General features: G+C 38.8%; 1 protein-coding gene across 2 annotated transcripts; it reads left to right on the top strand.

The window, feature by feature from the left end:
* The first annotated feature begins 6098 nt into the window (after positions 1–6098).
* On the top strand, positions 6099–18490 carry LOC100376649 (cytochrome P450 10-like). 2 transcript variants are annotated; one of them, XM_006825072.3, is made up of 9 exons: positions 6099–6240; positions 14075–14308; positions 15089–15314; positions 15599–15789; positions 15902–16106; positions 16581–16761; positions 16908–17153; positions 17477–17674; positions 18115–18490. In XM_006825072.3, exons 2-9 carry the CDS (start codon positions 14089–14091, stop codon positions 18226–18228), a joined length of 1581 nt encoding a protein of 526 aa, XP_006825135.1. In that variant the 5' UTR covers positions 6099–6240; positions 14075–14088; the 3' UTR covers positions 18229–18490. The 2 variants fall into 2 exon arrangements, with proteins under 2 accessions (XP_006825135.1, XP_085356381.1); XM_085500255.1 differs by lacking the exon at positions 6099–6240 and adding an exon at positions 13238–13365.
* Positions 18491–18987: the final 497 nt, after the last annotated feature.

The raw sequence follows: 18987 nt of genomic DNA, 5'->3' as shown, positions 1-18987 counted from the left end.
AATCCACCCATGATCCAGTTGAATATTCTGATATTAAATTTCAAAACATGATATGTGTGTTGTTCCCACCAATTTTAAATAAAATTGGTTAAGATGGGGTGTTATGAGAGCATAGCCCAGGACAACTCTCTGATTTCCAGTAGTGTTATACACTGACTGTTTTAATTTAATTTGACGTACTGTGCATCAACAAATCATTCTCCAATCCCCATCATCTGTTGACACTGGCCGTTCTAGACAGGACCACACCTGCTATATGACTTCACTACTTAAAATAACCCCACCTTCTGACTAAACATTGAAACTTTCAGACCAGCTGCTTTTACGTTTAAGTGAGGAATTGTGGCCAGTAACATCATTTCTTTGTCTCTCATCAATGCAAGAAATCACCAATCAATGAGGTCGACGATTGGCCAGTCCTACTGTCAAACACTTGGCCGCTGTATAACGTCAGTTAAATTTCACCAAAATTCCCAAACAGCTGGGGAGAATATTCACCATTATGTCTTGCCTTGCAAAAATAAATCTAATCACAGAAATAAATGATGTGCATCATGAACCAACCGAGTGAAGACAATTTTAATCGAATAAAATCTGTCAAAGCCTGTGAAAGTACACTCGATGAAAGAGCAAACCCAGTCAGGACAAAGACTAAGAGCAAACCCAGTCAGGACAAAGACTAAGAGCAAACCCAGTCAGGACAAAGACTAAGAGCAAACCCAGTCAGGACAAAGACTAAGAGCAAACCCAGTCAGGACAAAGACTAAGAGCAAACCCAGTCAGGACAAAGACTAAGAGCAAACCCAGTCAGGACAAAGACTAAGAGCAAACCCAGTCAGGACAAAGACTAAGAGCAAACCCAGTCAGGACAAAGACTAAGAGCAAACCCAGTCAGGACAAAGACTAAGAGCAAACCCAGTCAGGACAAAGACTAAGAGCAAACCCAGTCAGGACAAAGACTAAGAGCAAACCCAGTCAGGACAAAGACTAAGAGCAAACCCAGTCAGGACAAAGACTAAGAGCAAACCCAGTCAGGACAAAGACTAAGAGCAAACCCAGTCAGGACAAAGACTAAGAGCAAACCCAGTCAGGACAAAGACTAAGAGCAAACCCAGTCAGGACAAAGACTAAGAGCAAACCCAGTCAGGACAAAGACTAAGAGCAAACCCAGTCAGGACAAAGACTAAGAGCAGCAACATTCATGGAGGCCAGCAATTGGCTTTTCATATATGGCTTAATGTAGTACTTTCTAAAACCCCTTGAAAAAGGATTCCTACATAAATGCTAATCTTGTCTCTCCCAAATACTCCTAGAATATAATCTGTCCTAGCCCAGGTATAGGGTCACCTGATAGCACCTGATAGCACCAGATAGCACCAGATGTCATTGTAAAAATAAGGAATCTCGGCCATATCCCTACTGCGGTAAAACTCAAAGTAGTCAACTCCAGAGCTGAGTAGCAGAGGAACTACTCCCTGCTAGGTCCGCTGACTGCTTACCAGTGTTACACATTTATGTCAACAAGGCTCATTTTCACCATGTGTCACTCTACATTACCATTTAGTATTCACCCAGGTCAGGTAAAGTGTAAGTCTTGTGTAGTTGCAATGTGACTTTGATGTTATGTGTTTGACTGAATGAAACCAATGTCATGTCTGTACTTTGGGCTCTATAGCCTGGTGGTAATGTAGTAAAGGAGACTTAGAATCATCCACCTATCAGCTTCCACTGAGGATATGTTGCATCACTCGATCAGCCAGGGAGAGCAGAGAGCGAGAATCAGCAAGTGGTATATGTTGTTACACTCAAAGAACGTTGATGGGCCAGCTAGATTCGAATGAGTTGACTAGCCACTGACACAATCATAAATGGAGATGTTCAATACCACTTGAACAGAGTTTGCGCAGGTAAAATTCTGTGCAGTGAGGTGGCAGGCTTCCTTGGCCAGCCTAGGTAGGATGTCCCTGACAACTGATTGTCATTAAAAAAACACCTGCATTGCTTCTCCTTGTAGATTTTATCTGGACCAGGTAGTAAAGTCATCAGATACTCGTGGTAACACAAATGTCAGATAGATTTCCAGTGGTCGGTAAAGGCAGTGGTGCTCAGGCTAAACTCACGATTAGGACGACCAATAGAAATGTGGTAGTAACGACTGCTGGTAGATGCTGATGTGGATAGGTCGAAGATTTTAGTACATTTTGGGTGTCATTTTATTTACAGTTCGGTTTTCGCAATTTTCAGCTTCACCTGGAATGTATAGTTCAATTTTTTTGAAATGAATACATGTGGGTACTATTTATTCAGGATTGAAACTGTCAATTGGTTTTGATTGAGCTGTTATGACTGAAAACAATCCTAACTTTCAACACTCAAATTTGAGATGGGAACGTTATGAGAAGTAAGTATTCTCATGTATATTGATTAACCGTCAACTTGGATCCAATTTTGGACATACAGTTTGTTCGGTTTGTTGTATATATCCAGTATCTGTTGCTTTAAAACTCATTAAAAACAGAATTCGATATTTCTGGTTCTACCAAAAACAGAAACCTAATCCGAAGAGATAATATTTTTATCGGGCATGTGTGTGGGCCGTTGAGAAACAAATCTTCAGGGATCTAACGCAATAGTTATAGCTGCATTTTTTAACATAGATTAGTTTTCCCCAACACTTGGCTTACTTTCCTTTATTTGGCGCTTATTTAGACCCAAACTTGTCAGATATTTATCGCATTAGGGTCTGACGTCACTAGGTTGGAACATTCGACAAATGACGGTCTCGGTTATCTGCTTTTGAAAACCAGGCTAATTTAATTTATAATTTAATTTAACGGTCTCAGTTAGCTTTGCTTGAAAACCAGTTTAATTGAATTGAATTCAATTGAAATCATTTCAATTCAATTCATTTTAGTACCCATATCAGAAATCGGAGATCAATGAAATCAATTTTAAGTATAATTCCAACACGGGCATGTAGATTTAGTTAATTTGCCCTTTTCCAGTGAGCTTTCATTGCGTCACGGCCGTTTTCTTGTCAAACAAAGTCACAGCTAACTTGTTGTTTGCCTGTTCCGCTAGAGTGATATTGCAAGTGACAAAGGTCACGATGGTCACACAATATATGGCTCTGTGAATGTGGTTATTATATTTGTATTGCGTTTGCGCCCTGGACACTGCAATCATTGTATTTATTTTAAGTTCTGCAAAACCTAAATTCGGGATTCTCCCTTCTCCAAAATAATTCATTCGACCACAATTTAATTGTTTCTGGAACGAGGTTGTATTTATTACTGATCCCACTACTATACACCCACCCATTCAAACAAATGCAACTTTAACCGACATTCATAAACGCCGTCTTGAAAAAGGTCGTCAACCTCGGCGACCTTTAACAAGGTCACGACTTGACGTTCAGAGACCACACTACTAACAAGCCAGGCGGCGGCATACCGATAAAAATCGGTTTTAATCGCCCTAATTTAAACAGAAATGAACTCAACTGATTGTAAAATGGATCAGATCAGACTGCCTAACGCTATATTCTAATTCCTATGTACCAAAATATAGATATGATTCTTTTGTTTTCTCTTTCTATATTATCATTAATTCTATTTTGTATGTGTCCAATTAAAACATTATTGGTAATAATTAAAAATCACCACTAGTTTTTATAACGTCATAGCTTTACATTATCACACAATAATGTAAAACTCTATTCGCAAGTGAATTTAATTCAATAACAAAAAAACAAATTTAACTTAATTTGTTTAATTCTGATGGTGGGTAACTAATGAATCCTCACAGTTTCATATTGGATTCGGATTCTAAGACTCAATAATGTTTTTGGCTTCGCCTCACATATTATATACCCTTCGCCGTATTTATATATCGCGGAGGGGGTCATTGTTGTTTAAATAAAACAAATTATGACAATTGTGCCCAACAATATTTAACAACTATGAAGCTAATATTGAAAAACTAATCGCCGGTTTCGCTCCACTACTGATGATAACATAATGATTGATATCTTGAAGGTCGACGTATTTTCCGTAATCTTGCCTTGACCCTGGATTGGCTCGGGTAAAAATACCAACTTCTTTAATTTGAACCAGTCTCGGTGAAGCACGGAACGTGGTTTTAATTGCTACTGGCGACCTTACTATCATTCACCCGACGCAAAAAATGCGTGTACACCCAGGTGAATAAACTCACTGGCAGTTAGTTGCAAACTTATAGAAACAATTACAACTTTACCCGGCATTCCTAAATGTCATCCTGGGAAAGGTTGTCAACCAAGGCACGACATTGCACATTTATAAAATATCGCCGGTATGTTAGGTAGTTTAGTATCGAAATCAGAGATTATCTCCGAATATCGGAGTTGGAAAATTTCTTATATTAACCATAGAAGGTACAAACGTTAGTACCTTCCATGTATTAACTAACTTAAAGTTAGACTGTAGTTAACAAAATGTCAGGGAAATGTTTCCCAAGTGATAGTGATTAGTAGAACTGGCTTGAATATCTCCGAGTCGTCTAATAACACCTAGTATCAAATATAGACTGTGTTAACTGAATGTCGTGGAAGTGTTTTCCACGTGTTCCACTGCTTGGCAATCTGCGATAGAATCCGGTATTATTGAAAATCTCAACTATCTAGTGCCCACGTACAGCTTGAAAATACTTACTAAAAACTTCGATAATAGAAGATAGTAAACAATATTATCCGACAGTGTCAGCGTGTTAAAGCATAGACCCTCTAAAAGAGGGTCTATGGTTAAAGCCATGTACATGTGAAAACGTCAGACTAAAGTAATACTGACTGTTATCTAAAAACGTATGACTAAAGCGATACTATATATATTATCTAAACACAAACGTGACACTAAATCTCCGATAGGATCGATAATATCGTCCAGTATCGAATTTAAGCAATGTGGGGGTGTTTTCATATAAATAATCTAAAAGCTGGTCACAACGAGCAAAGTTTTCATGCAATCACGGTAACTCTACTAGGAGTGACTGTGATGCAATAGACGATTTATAAAATTGGCATTATTAGACAACATTTATTCGAATATAAATAGGTATGCTATGTCGAGCCTTCGTGGACCAATCTCGGTTACCTTTATCAAGGTTACGACTTCATGACGTAAAACGGATCACACGAATAACAAGCCAGGTCTCGGCATACCAGCCGTGGCAAAAATCCCCGCCCACTCAGCGGTGTTTTCATGTATAAGGTACTAGTATAAAGAGAAAGTTTGGACTCGGACCCGTCGTACTGTGAACAGATATCGTACGGCAGTTGAAGATTATATTTTTGTTTTCTGAATCGGTTTTCACATATCAAGTTGTTTTTCGCATAACAACATCCGTCATAGTCCGTCGCCCAATTTCCAATAAAACACATATACTCACACCACCGATAAGGTCACTGACCATGTAGAGTGCATGATAAATATGACGTTGGTTATGACGTGTGCAAACTTGACCGTGACGGTTTCCCTCAACTGCAGGTTAAGTAAACCTGACGTGAATGAAATGGTGTAGTTTAACCGCGCGTATATTATTTTTATTTTTCCCGACGTGGATGTGAAAGACTGAAATACTTGTAATGCCCGGTCTGGGTCATGGCAGTATTTGTAGTACTTCAACAACACCCAGTAAAAACAACACTCATGATGTGACCTGATTTCGCAGTGCTTGTCAGGTGCAATACAATTCATCGGTTTGTCCTGACATTGACACAGGAAAGCACAATACATGAATGTTGGCGTGTATACATTGGCCAAGCTAAATTATTACAAAAAAAAAAACTATACGGCGTATTAACGATTGTATTAGTACGCTCATATTTTTACAATACAATGACATCGAGTGACCGTTGTTGTATTGAGCTGACTGATCGGTGATCGATGGAACAGTCCTATGGAATGACGTGAAAGCTGATATCGTGATGACGAAGATAAGCCGTCTCCATACCAACTGTTGTCTATTCCGTGTTTGTGTGGCTGTTGTATTTATTGTTTATGGTTTGCCGATCAAAATAAAGCAGTACCAACATGTGTTCAGTGAAGTGTGAACTACTGTAGCTATAGGTGCACACAGTGTATTGTATTCAGGAGCACATCATCGCAACTGCTACCGCGCCGACCACTGCGCTAATTAAGAGCGCTGCTGCTATACCCAACGTATATACTAATTTACATTTCGGGGTTATAATCAGACTTTAAGGTGAGTGAATATTGGTGCGTATGCTCTTTTCAGCGAAAGCCACCGTGACTATTATTTTAAAACATATATTCTCATCGGTTTACGGCCATTTGTTAAATGACATTATTAATTTAATTCAGACAGAATTGCGGTTTCTGTGGTTTCAACGAGTACATGCAATGAGAATTCCTAGTGACTGTATTTTTATGTAATTCAATATTATTCACATATATGGCGAAAGTTCACTACGAGCAACGCATTTCGAATATCAACAAGAAACCACAGATTAACGGGTGAATATCAGTTACTTGAAATTGTGGAACTATAATACGTCATTGCCGCCCACTGTGTTATTCACTGAAACCTTTGTGCGATTAAAGTTCAACGAATTCCGCCGGTAACTAGAATACTGACCAAATGTCACTGTCCCCTCTGGGTGTACTACGGTTAGATGTGTATAGGCGGAGCGGTGCGTTCCTTTCGGTTTGGGTGTGTACGACTTTTTAATTTCATAAAGGGCTTAATAATAAATTGCAAAGGTATGTTGGTAAGGTCATACATCACGAAAATTCGAGAAAGTGGCACGAAGATTATTTTGCGCAGTAAAGGCGGGTCTGTTTTTGAAACTGCGGCGATGTATGGATAAAGATGAATTCCTGCACGAGTAATTCCTGGCATGCGAGCTCGCGTTCCCTAAACCCATGTTTGCCATTAACAAGTTGTCTCTCAAAACTATTTACTGGCATAATGAATCAAAGATTGACCACATACTTGGAAGAAAATAAATTATTTACCGACATGCAGTTTGGCTTTAGGAAAGACAGGAGAACGACAGACGCAATTTTCCTGTTAAAAACAGCAGTTGAAAAACCAATTTATAATAAAAATAAAAGCAGCAGTTCCGGAAAAAGGTGATACACATGTTTTGTTGACTTTAGAAAAGCTTTTGACAGCATCTGGAGGGATGGGCTTTTTTTCAAGTTACAAAACATTGGTATTACGGGGAACTTTTATGAAATAATAAAATCTATGTATAAGGATATTAAATATAAAATTAAATTGTCAGAGGGTATAACTGATAGATTTCAGTCTACCTGTAGAGTTAAGCAAGGCTGCAATTTATCACCAACTTTATTTAACATTTTTCTGAACGATCTGCCAGAATTATTTGGGGATCAAATTGATAAACCAGTTCTAATGGGCGAGAAACCTATAAATTGCATCCAGTATGCAGATGACCTTGCACTTATTTCAGAAACGGAAGACGGCCTACAAAGCTGTCTGAACAAATTAAATGACTATTGTATAAATTGAAATTTAGAAGTAAACGTAAAGAAAACTAAAGTCATGGTAATTAATTGCAGCAACAGACTGATTAAAAACATGAATTTTAAAATCAACAACCAAGACATAACAGCTGTTAGCGAGTTTTGCTATTTAGGGGCAATATTTACTCCAAATGGGAAATTTAAAACAAACTTATCTATGTTAAAAAATAAATCAATGAAGGCTCTTTTCAGCATCAAACAAACAGTCTTAAACCACAAAATAATCTCACCAGCACTCAGTTTGAAAATTTTCGACCAATTAATTTCACCTATACTCATGTATGGTGCAGAAATCTGGGCCAATGAAATCACAACTGACAGTAACAGTTTAGAGCAAGTTTGCAGTCATTTTTACAGGTTTATCCTAGGAGTGAGTAAAATGACGCCAATTAGTGGTTTGAAAGCAGAACTTGGTAAGTTACCAGTAAAAGTAAAAATTAATTTGGCTCAAATTAAATACTGGCATAGACTATATAGTCTGCCTGATAATCACATTTTAAAATTAGCCCTGGATGAAATGATAAAAATTAATTCAAACTGGGTAAGGAATATTAATGCTACACTGGGACATGATCTAATTAAAATAAAAAATGATCACAATATGGAAAATTGGAATCAAATACTAAAAAAAGTAAAACTCAGACTATCTGAGATTTATATTCAAAGATGGAGAGAAGAACTAAATTTCAGTGAAACCAATGAAAATAGGGGAACAAAACTGAGAACATACAAACTATTCAAAGTAAGTTATAATATGGAAAATTATTTGCAAAACATTTCAAATTTCAGCCTCAGGAAAATGCTTTCAAAATTCCATCTGAGTGACCACAACTTAGAAATAGAATTAGGTAGAAGAACAAAGCCCAAAATAGAATTAGAAAATAGACACTGTAATAAATGTAACACGAAAGCATTATGAGATAAAAAAAAACATTTCCTGCTATTTTGTACTGGCTATATAGAACAAAGAAAAAAACTGTTTGATGAGTGTACAATAAATATTTACACAATGGATGTGAATTCCATATTTAAAAAGATTATGGAGAATAATATAGCTTTAGCACAATTTTTTAAAACCACAGAAAGTAATTAATTTATTTTTTCTTTTATTTTACTAACATTTTATTTTTATCTCTTATGTATTGTATGTTTTTTTATTTCTTTGGATTTATGTTCCTTACCATACAAACACCCTTTGAAGGTTTTTAGTAGTGTAATAAAGTTATTATTATTATTATGGCCGGGTGTACAATCGCACACTGCACTAGATAGTAATTTTGGCTTGTGATATTTCGTACGATTCGGGCAATCGTAATGCAGTAGCTGCTGGTCAACTGTCTTCTGGGGTTGTTTTATTACGCCGATGACAAGAGATTGGGGGGTAGCTAGCAGACATGTGAACCTGTGTAGTTGTGGCCGGGGTCCAGTCACCACGTGACGCCATCACATTCCAAAGTGCGTTTTTTTTTTTTTTGTCAACACTCAACTCGATGGTATATCATATACATACTTGTTTATCGAATAAATACTGATTGCACAAGATTTAAAAAAAATATAACAGGAAAAACAATTGAGTTATATTATACGCACTGAACCAACTGTTGTTCTCGAAAACGTTCTATAAGAAATTTAAATAAATATTCCTAATTCAGATTGATCTGCTCATCCGTGGTACTGAAAATGCGTTCCCCGGTCATTGACTCCACATGACCTCCGAGGGAGGAGTTAAACGACCTTGGTGAAAATACGATTCCCGGGGTAATACTGGTAGGGCCAGCCCTCGATAACAAGTGACGGTTTCAACGTCGGTGGTCATATTCATAGTACATTACAACTGATTTTAAGCTTTTTAACAGTGACGTCACACGTACGAATATTTGTAAAGTTCTCGCTTCTTGACCAAACAAAACATAGACAACAACACAAACACGTGTTGTTTTGGCAAGTGGCATTATTGATGACCCCCCCCCCCCGCATTATACGCATGCGAGAGGGGTGTTTTTGGCTCAATTTTAGGTTGGGATAAGATGAATGCCATCGTGAGTTTTTTTTTGGACTGGCCGAGTTCCAAAGATTTCTCGCCCTTAAGGCTCACCCGAAGGCAGTTCTATTGTTACGGTGAAGTGTTTGTGCAACGGAAACGATTAGAACACATCGAGTAACTGCCCTGGATTTTGAACGCCCGGACTAGTATTTGATTTACCTGGGTAAACACATATAGTGTCGTTTATTTGCTTTCTTATATTACATTATAATATTTTGGACTGAATGAATACCCCCCCCCCCGCCCTCCCCCTAACGTACACCAGGTCTACCGCGTTCATCATATTCTAAGTGCATTGAACCCGTCCTATAATGAAAGCACCTTCCTTTGTGGGCGACTAACGCCGGTCGTTGACCACGTATGGGCACACTGTGTGCAGTCAAACATGCCTTTATAGTAGTATACCTGTGTACATATAATCCTACTTACCGTGTTCATTTCATCGCTTTTGAAACCATCGCAGCGTGCGTGTTAGTTGCAGAATTGCTGTATTGGGGACATGGCGTACTAAAAACACAACCTCCTAAATACCATACTAGTTTTAATGAAATATCAGAGTTATTGCCATGGCAAGATTGTTGAAGTCGGAAGTCAGTTTCTATTCCCAATCGGGTGCAAAATTCTGACTGTCGTCAAGTAAGCGGTTTAATATTGTCGATGTAAAGGCGTTTTCCCAACGAGAGATATCTCTGTACCACGTGGTCACGATAAACAATCCTCAGTTGTTACACGTCCCTACATATACAAACCCTAGAAATGTATGAGCCGAATTGTCCATTAAATTCATAGTTAGCCTTCCTATACTTCTTAACTCTCATTAAAGTATGTTTATAATGAATTTATAATAATTTATAAATTCTTAATTTATAATTCCTTCATAGAAATTACTGCGCAACGCACAATAATTCAGTTCATCCGTCGTGCACAGTTCCTCTATGGGAAAAGAGGGAATGTGGTCCATGAAAAGATACTAGTATAATGTTCACGCATGGAAGGTATATTATCTTCCGTTAATCACAAGCCGGGGACATGACGTGCAAAACATATAGCAACACTACACATGCATTGCACGATACATGCAATCTCGTCACCTCTAGAAATACGGGATTCTGGGCACGATGATGTAAACATACTTTTCAACATTTCTACGATGAGTGTAAAAATCGCCTCTCGGTTGAAATGCCGGGGTCCTTAGCTGACTCAAGTAGCCTGCTGTAGCAACTACGTCACCGGAGTGCGGTGCAATCCAAAGTCGCCGCAGTGGCGGCGGAACGGGGGGGGGGTCGCCCCTAAACAAATTTGTTGGGGCGTCGCCACCCCCCCTATATCAAGCTGAAAACTTTTTTTTACTTAAATCCACAGCTGTGTATGTCAGCAAAATTTCGCCCTCAAAATGCAGAGAATAGCGTTTCAGAGGGTCTAGATTTCAAATGTTTGTCCTTCCTAATAAAGTAGGGACAGTGTACAGGTCTCGTCCCATGAAAAATACTGTGCCGCTGCCTCTGTGACGAGTGTATCTCACGAATTGACTAACTAGGGTAGCATGGCAATCGCGATCATATACTAAGCACTAGTTCTATGCTTTGTTAAGGAATGTTATTAAGTAGTGTGTCCTGCTTTCTGATGGGACTGGGTGATTACACACAGTTCGATGATTTCAAGCGTGCGACAAAACCATGCGATGATTTATGCTGGGCGTGGCGCGGACAACACATATTCTGATGAATAATACTGTGGGTGTGGCACTTTTACCTTGATAACGCAAACAATACATACACGCGGTTTTTTTTTTTTTTTATCACGTTCACCATTTTTTTAATATATTTATTTACTTGAATATTTTCGACTTTGCCACGAATGGAAGTAGCTCCGAAATCTTTAAATTATTGGCATTAATGTTGTGACAATAAACGAATGCCTCGGAATGCCGCGATACGAGACATTCCATTGTGTAGGCAAGGCATTTCAAATGTCGCCAGTTTTATGTTGCTTTGGTGTATAATAAAACATCAAAACCTCATTTCGGAACGTTTATACCTCCCCCTCAATCACCGATGATTTAAAGTCGAACGATAAATCAAGAGGGAGTCCGGGACAGGTTCACGAGAGTGCAATATAAATAAGAACGGTGCACATCACGTATTAGCGGTATCTCATCATACTAGTATTATTAAAGCGCAGACACTCACACACATGAACAATGGACAAGTATAATACGTAATGAAGTGGTCACGGACAAGACGAGACACTGAGTTGATGGCGTATTTTCTTAAATGCGTTTACGCGAGATTAGATTAGATTAAATTGGATAAGATTAAATTAAATTAGATAAGTTAAAGTGTGATGTGGAAGATAGTGACATTCATTACAGATACATGGCAAAACATCCTTAACAACGCGACTGTGGAAGATGGAAACATTATCCTCATTTGCATATAGGGATCGACCAGTTGAAATTATGAGGGGTGGCTAGAAGATTCGTTAAAAAAAAGAAAAAAAAAAGATTGCAAGCTACACAACAAGAAAAACAAATTGCAAGCCAGGTGCTACAAGAAAAAAAGATACTGGTCAAACTCTTCCAATCACCTCTTGATTTCAAATGTTTGACCCCTTACGTCAACTGACGTTCAAGGTTGTGATGCTAATTGGATTTATTCCAGCAATTAAAGCCAACAACAAAAATCTCGTCACTGAAAAGGGGTGTCAGCCAGTCGGTCAACGAACTCGGCAGCTCCTTTCAAATTAGCATTAATTATGTAACCCATAAAACGCGGGTAGTGCTGTGAGTTGCGTAATACGTCTTGATTGTTTGCATACTTTCACATGCACAATACGTGGAAATGTGTCGATGTTCCAGGTATTCGTACAGCAAGATTCATCGTTTTGTTTCAGAATGTCCTTCCTCGTTTCCTAGCAACAAAATTAGATTACGGGTGACGTTGGCTATAGCCAAGGGATCACCAAACAGGCGGCATTCATCGTCGTTCATTAACCCCTGTTGATCCCAGTTACGGTCATTTCTTGTTTTCCTAAAAATACATTATTAACGCGTACTTGATTACCCCACTTTAATAAAATAATCAAACACTTTAAATAATGGCGATAATATACAAATAAGCACGGTATAACAGTAATCTGAAGGCAGGCAAAAGGGGCAGAATGTTGGGATGCAGACGATTTGTTTTATCCACGGACGTAGGACACACGTTGGGTATATCCTCGTCTCCAGGATCCTAGTACACCCACGTAACTCTCGTTAATGGACCGGTGCATAATAAGGAACTTTTAACAATTCTTAATTTCGGATAGCCTTTTTTTTTAGTTGGAATCCTGTATATGCTAGGATCATAGCGGTCAGTCACCTGTATCGTTCCTACCTACCAGCAAGAACGTCTCAGCCTATGACGTAGTTATGTGGGCTGGCCTACTACATGGTAATGAGACCGGGCACCGTCCGGAATACCAATCACTCCCTGTCGCTGTCATTGTAGCAAAACAAAACAACTTCCGGTTGCCGCGTCTTCGACACTGCCCACAAAATGAGTTACTAACCAACCGAGAGCGAGTGGGACGATCCAATCCTATGCCCCCATTCACAAATATCGCCCGGTGGCATTGGTATTTTACATATCATTATGTCCGATGATATAAAAAGAACGCGAACATGAATAAAGTGACAGATACACGCGTCTTCCTCACTCAGCGAGTCAGAGTAGCGCCGGTCAGGATTTCCGATACAGCATTCACCGTTAACTCGTCCTTTGCGACAACGCGGTAAGGCACCGTCTTTTATCTACTATTCATACAACGTATAGTACATCTTTCCTAACTTCATGATCAATTCTGATTCGTCATTGACTCATTTATTCCCATAATATAAAAATATCTTATCGAAGTGCCGGTTTAACGGCATCAGCCTGAGCTATGGAAAAAAAAACGTTTTTGCTACACATTGCATATTTTTAAAAACAAATACTAGTATATCAGTCGTTCGAAGTCTAACTTTGTTGGCAACTTTCCACAAATCTCAATGTGTCCGTTCAATGAAATGTACTGTTTTTAAAATTTTAAAAAGTCGGAGTTTTATCCTATTCTCCTATAAGTATTTTCTCGCCTTAGTGTTGCGTAATTGCTCACGCAATCGCTGTTCGCTTTACGTCATTGTTCTGTGTAAAAATAATCATCCCGTTGTTGCCATGACAATTGTATCCTCCTTCGCGGCGACATCAAGCGTTTCGATATTGGCGTGCTCGCGTACTCCAGCCAATGAGTTAGCGGTATAGACATACTTTACAATGACCTTAATGCCTGGTAGTGATCCTATTGGATAGTTTTTTGACCTTCGTCACCGCTTTTAATGAACTTAGACGAGCTGCTCAAAGACGGATAAAATCTTGTAAATCTGCTATTAGGAGTTTATCAGCAGTAGGAAAACACTTTCATCGTATCCCAAATATTCAATCCCAATTTCTGTTATTTGCAGACCTTATACTGAAGATGTTCAGTTTACGTCAAGTTAAACTGATCAGCGAGTGCGCCCGCTTTCAGCAGCAAGCTATGTTTATAGCTTCTCGCTGCGCCATGGCAACCAGTGCAGCGCTGGATATATCAGATGATGACAACATTATCAGTGAGGAAATGGTAGTAAAAAAATTCGAAGATATTCCTGGTCCAAGAGGGTTGCCCTTTATCGGATCTCTTCTGGATTACACTATAGGTAATGACATGTTTTTTTTTCGGATTGTCGGTAATAATCATCCCGTCTGAAAACACGCATTTTTTAATGAAATACAGTAAAACATAGCAAAATCGACCCGGGATTAATCAACTGATTTATTTTGGCGCCGACAATTCTCAATAGATGCTCATGCTAAAACAACTCGTGAAATACGACCACTGTCTACTCCGAACACCGACCGGTCAAATACGAGTATTCGCTCTGAATATATCGACGAACCAACCGACCAGTTGCATCATATCCGTTGTCTTGTCATATCCATCTACCCGCCCTAAGAAGTGAACACCGCAAATATTTTACCAAATCTCACACCAACAAGGGATGACGAGCTCTTGCTTGTAGTACGTCATATGTAAAACAATAGCTGACTGAGTTTTTGACACCACTCGCCCACGCATGCATCTTGTGGTGTCTCGGCAGTAAGCAAAAATGTGATGTCTCGGCCGGGCAGTATTATTGCTTAGGTTTACACGGCAGCATTTTATCGGAGCTAAACTATTGCTCCCATCAATTAACACCGATGGCAACAGACGTGTACTATGTGGTTGATGATTTTCAGCAACGAACTGACGAGTTATGTGACGGCTATAGTCCCGAAAACATTTTTAACACTGGCGAGACCGGCGTTTATTTCAGAACGTTACTTTTGCAATATTATATATATTATTTTATTATTATTATAATATAATTTATCTTATTATTATTTATTTATTTCCAGTCTCGTCTCGCTTTATCGTAGTTATAATCTTTTTTGCACAGGTCCTTATCAGCTCGACAAATTACATCTAGCTGCAATCGAACGGTTCCGAGAATACGGTCCGATATTTAAGGAAACCATCGGTGAAAATACATTCATCAACATCATCGAAGCTTCCGATGTCGAAACGCTCTTTCGCAGCTCCGGAAAAAATCCTGCTCGTCCACCAATGGCGCCTTTACAGTACATAAGGGAGCTCCGAAAACGGAATATTGGATTGGCCAGTCTGTAAGTATCATTAGGACTGAACGTTTTGAACACACTGGGCGTGGCAATATTCTCGACCAGATTAATCATATGGCAGTAAGTGTTAGTAGATTCTACCTATCAATGGAAAAAATACCACAGTTTTCTTGTTTTGGTTTATTTCCATACATTTTCAGATTCTATCAAATATTACCACTTTTGCTGAAATAATGGACAACCCCTTATTACGTAACTGGTCCGACCCTTTAAATGGAACTCTTCTTTTGTTATTTTAACTCTGATGTCACGTTTTTTTCTCTTTCAAGGCAAGGTGAAGAGTGGGCCAGAGTACGAAAACCAGTTCAACAAGTTATGCTGAAACCCAAAAATGTACAGTCGTATATACCCATAGTAGACGAAGTGACAACCGAATTCACGGAATCGATAAAAAGGCTACGACGGGAAGATGGCGAAGTGGATAACTATCAAAACGAAGTCTATAAATGGGCTTTAGAATGTAAGCATGTTCAAAAAAACGTTGAATACGTAATCATAATTGTCTTTACTTAGTCAAAAATACATTTATCATTATCATCAATTTACAACAGGTTTTAACTTCTCTTTTGCAGGTGTCGGTACACTGGCTCTGGGAACGAGGCTCGGGTGTATGGAAAGGAACATCCAGAGCGGTTCTGATACTCAGAAAATGATAACAGCTACTCTGGGTTTCTTTGATACAATGCGGGATCTGACATTCTCCATGCCTCTATATAAATTTGGGATATACAACAAAACTTGGAAGCAGTTTGAAAAACACCACGAGACTTTTTACAAGTAAGTCTTTTTTAAAACAATTCAACATATTCGAGAAAAAGTCTTTTCATTTTAAAACAATTTCACATATTCGAGAAAAAGTAACAATTTTATTAATATACCATTTCCCGTTCATTGCGAGATATCGTGTTTTGCGTGAATCGAACGTCAAAACAGGGCAAACAAAGTCAATAGCGTTTTAGTGCCGTCAATCTCACGTGGAATTCAACAAACGCGAAAGTATTTGGTGGTATTTCCACGCTTAATAATGTGATATGCACATTTGTTGATGGTCAATTTTGATGAAGTAAGGGTAACTAAACACAATATTCCCCTCTCAAAGATCGGTCTTTCGACATTGAGCCATAAAAAGAAAAGAAAAAACGTTCGGTCCGCGCATTCCTCGCAACACACGAGATCTCTTACGTGAACGGAAAATCACCTATTGTGGGATTTTCTGTTGGCTTCTAATTGTACTATTGTATGCATCTACAGAATAGCCGAAAAACATATAAAAAAAGCATTGGACAAACTTAAACGGCTATCAAGGGAAGGACGTCTGGAAGAAGAGAGCAAAGAGTGTTCACTTTTGTCTTATTTATTATCCAAAAAGAGTCTTAGTTCAGAAGAGATTGCCATGGTACCCGTTGACATCATGCAAGGTGGCGTTGACACGGTAAGTGTAGTAAAGTAGAGGGCGCTATAACGGAATAATCACTGCTTTATTGAACGGCGTTATTCCCATAAGTTACTTCATGCGAAAACTGACATTGTCTGTAATTAGTTATTTACTGATTTATCAATCTTTTTTTTTTCTTTCAGACATCACATACAGCTATTTTCATCATGTATCAACTAGCCACAAATCCCGATGCACAGGAAAAACTTCACCAAGAGGTTGACAGCGTACTGGCGAACAGCCAAGAAATGACGCTGGAATCCCTGCAGAATATACCTTACTTGAAGGCGTGCGTCAAAGAGACACATCGCATGATGCCGACCATTGACGGTACAACGAGAATTCCCGATAAAGATATCGTGTTATCTGGATTTCACATCCCAGCAAAGGTATAACAATGTTATTGTCACGCGCGTGTCTGACACGTGCTTTATCGTCAAACTGATGGAGAGGGCAGGCTTCTATGGGTGAACTTTTTCTTTGCTAAGATGGGAAATACATTGTAGGGGAAAATATATCAAAAACAAATCTGCATGTTGAATTGCATAGAATCTAGGCGCATGCCTATTCGAATGAAATAAACATTACGTTGCCCAGCACGAACATGAAGAATTACACCTACCACTAGAAAACAATCAATGCAGACACACAAGCAATTGTTTGTTGACAATGATATTCACGATGTTCTGACTTTTTGCTCTTTCGTTTACAGACTGTCGTTCGAACGCACTGCATTGCGGGTCTTATGCACGAATACTTTGACGAACCTCACGTGTTTAAGCCAGAACGATGGCTGAGGGTCTCCAGTGAAGAAATCGACCACCATCTACTGCTGCCATACGGCGGTGGCACCCGGATGTGCATTGGACGTAGATTCGCTGAGCAAGAACTACACATCTTAATAGCAAAGGTATGATTAGAAAAAAATCAGTCGCCTAGACAGAAAATGTTTTGCGATGCGTTTTTATAAATTGTAATTTATCAATGACACTCTGCATAGTGATTGTAATGGATTTCACTCGACGTATTACAACGCCTGTAAAATTCGAACGTCGGCACTACTGTGGTTCGTTGAGACAAATGTAAAATAAGGATTTTTTTCTTCTGTTCTTTTCAATACTTTCATCTTTCAAATCGATTTTTTTGTACATTACGACTTATTTTATTTACATTGCGATGATGTTTATTGGTTTTTGACATTTAAAAATTCAATTATTTGGAAAATCTTCAGCGACATATCCACCCTCACTTCCCCTCCACTGTACATATTACTAGTAATTACACAGTTGGATAAACCATTTATAATTCCAGCACAAATAATTTAAATGTTTATCCCCCGTTTTATTTTAGCTCATCAAAAACTTCCGCATCGAATGGCACCATGGTCCTATGCAGCAACTCTTTAGACTTGCCAACGCGCCGGATGTTCCCGCTCAGTTCAAATTTGTTGACAGAGAACAGTAACCTGTTGTGTGGTTCCAACTACATACTGTAAATAATAAACTGACGCAGGTAAAATTGTGAGCATTCCAGTTGATTCTTGGACCCGTCGTCGACGCACAACTATACTACCTCGAGACCGTGGACTTGTGTTGGGACAATCATGAGGCCGCGGACGTTCTTGTGGGGTGTATAATATGATGGTACTTGACTGGTCTTGCTAATTACATGTACCCTTAACGCCGTGTATGTTATTGTATTTATTAAACTGGATGTGCAAAAATCAGCTGAACCTCATGTTTGGTTGGACTGTGTACCTGAGCATGACGCCCGATACGCACACGTATTGGTAGCACAGCCAGCCATTGAGCTCGCTCTAAATGCCAAATTAGACGGTAATTTCCATCAGGAAAAAAATATTTAATAGTTTCTGTATTAATTTTCACCGTGAATGTATCGCTATTTGTATCTTTTGGATACGATAACGGGTAGATACTTTGCACACTATCTTATCAAAGTGTAAGTGGGGGGGGGGGGGGTTTAGAAGGAGAGAGATAAGTATTTCGGTATTCCATCATGTAAATAGACGGTAATGTGTACATTTCATGTGTTCATGTCCGTAAGTTGGAACAAAATAAAACCAACGTATTATGCTTGCCATTTTGTAGAAGAGGGAAACATTAATATTGTACAGTATTACCACGAAGTTGAATTTACACTAGTTTGATATTATTTGTCTATTTCCGTTTTCAGTTATTTAGTATATGCTCCGTCATCGGCACG

This window comes from Saccoglossus kowalevskii, chromosome 6, assembly GCF_978046115.1.
Source record: "Saccoglossus kowalevskii chromosome 6, keSacKowa6.1, whole genome shotgun sequence".
Taxonomy (NCBI): domain Eukaryota; kingdom Metazoa; phylum Hemichordata; class Enteropneusta; family Harrimaniidae; genus Saccoglossus; species Saccoglossus kowalevskii.
This window is presented reverse-complemented; position numbering and strand designations above follow the sequence as displayed.

What these genes read in the sequence shown, in the direction of transcription:
- LOC100376649 (XM_006825072.3), top strand. Translation starts at nt 14,089, where the DNA reads ATGTTCAGTTTACGTCAAGTTAAACTGATCAGCGAGTGCGCCCGCTTT. An exon ending in CTATAAATGGGCTTTAGAAT is followed by an intron (nt 15,790 to 15,901) that starts GTAAGCATGTTC and finishes TCTCTTTTGCAG; the next exon opens with GTGTCGGTACACTGGCTCTG. An exon ending in CACCACGAGACTTTTTACAA is followed by an intron (nt 16,107 to 16,580) that starts GTAAGTCTTTTT and finishes ATGCATCTACAG; the next exon opens with AATAGCCGAAAAACATATAA.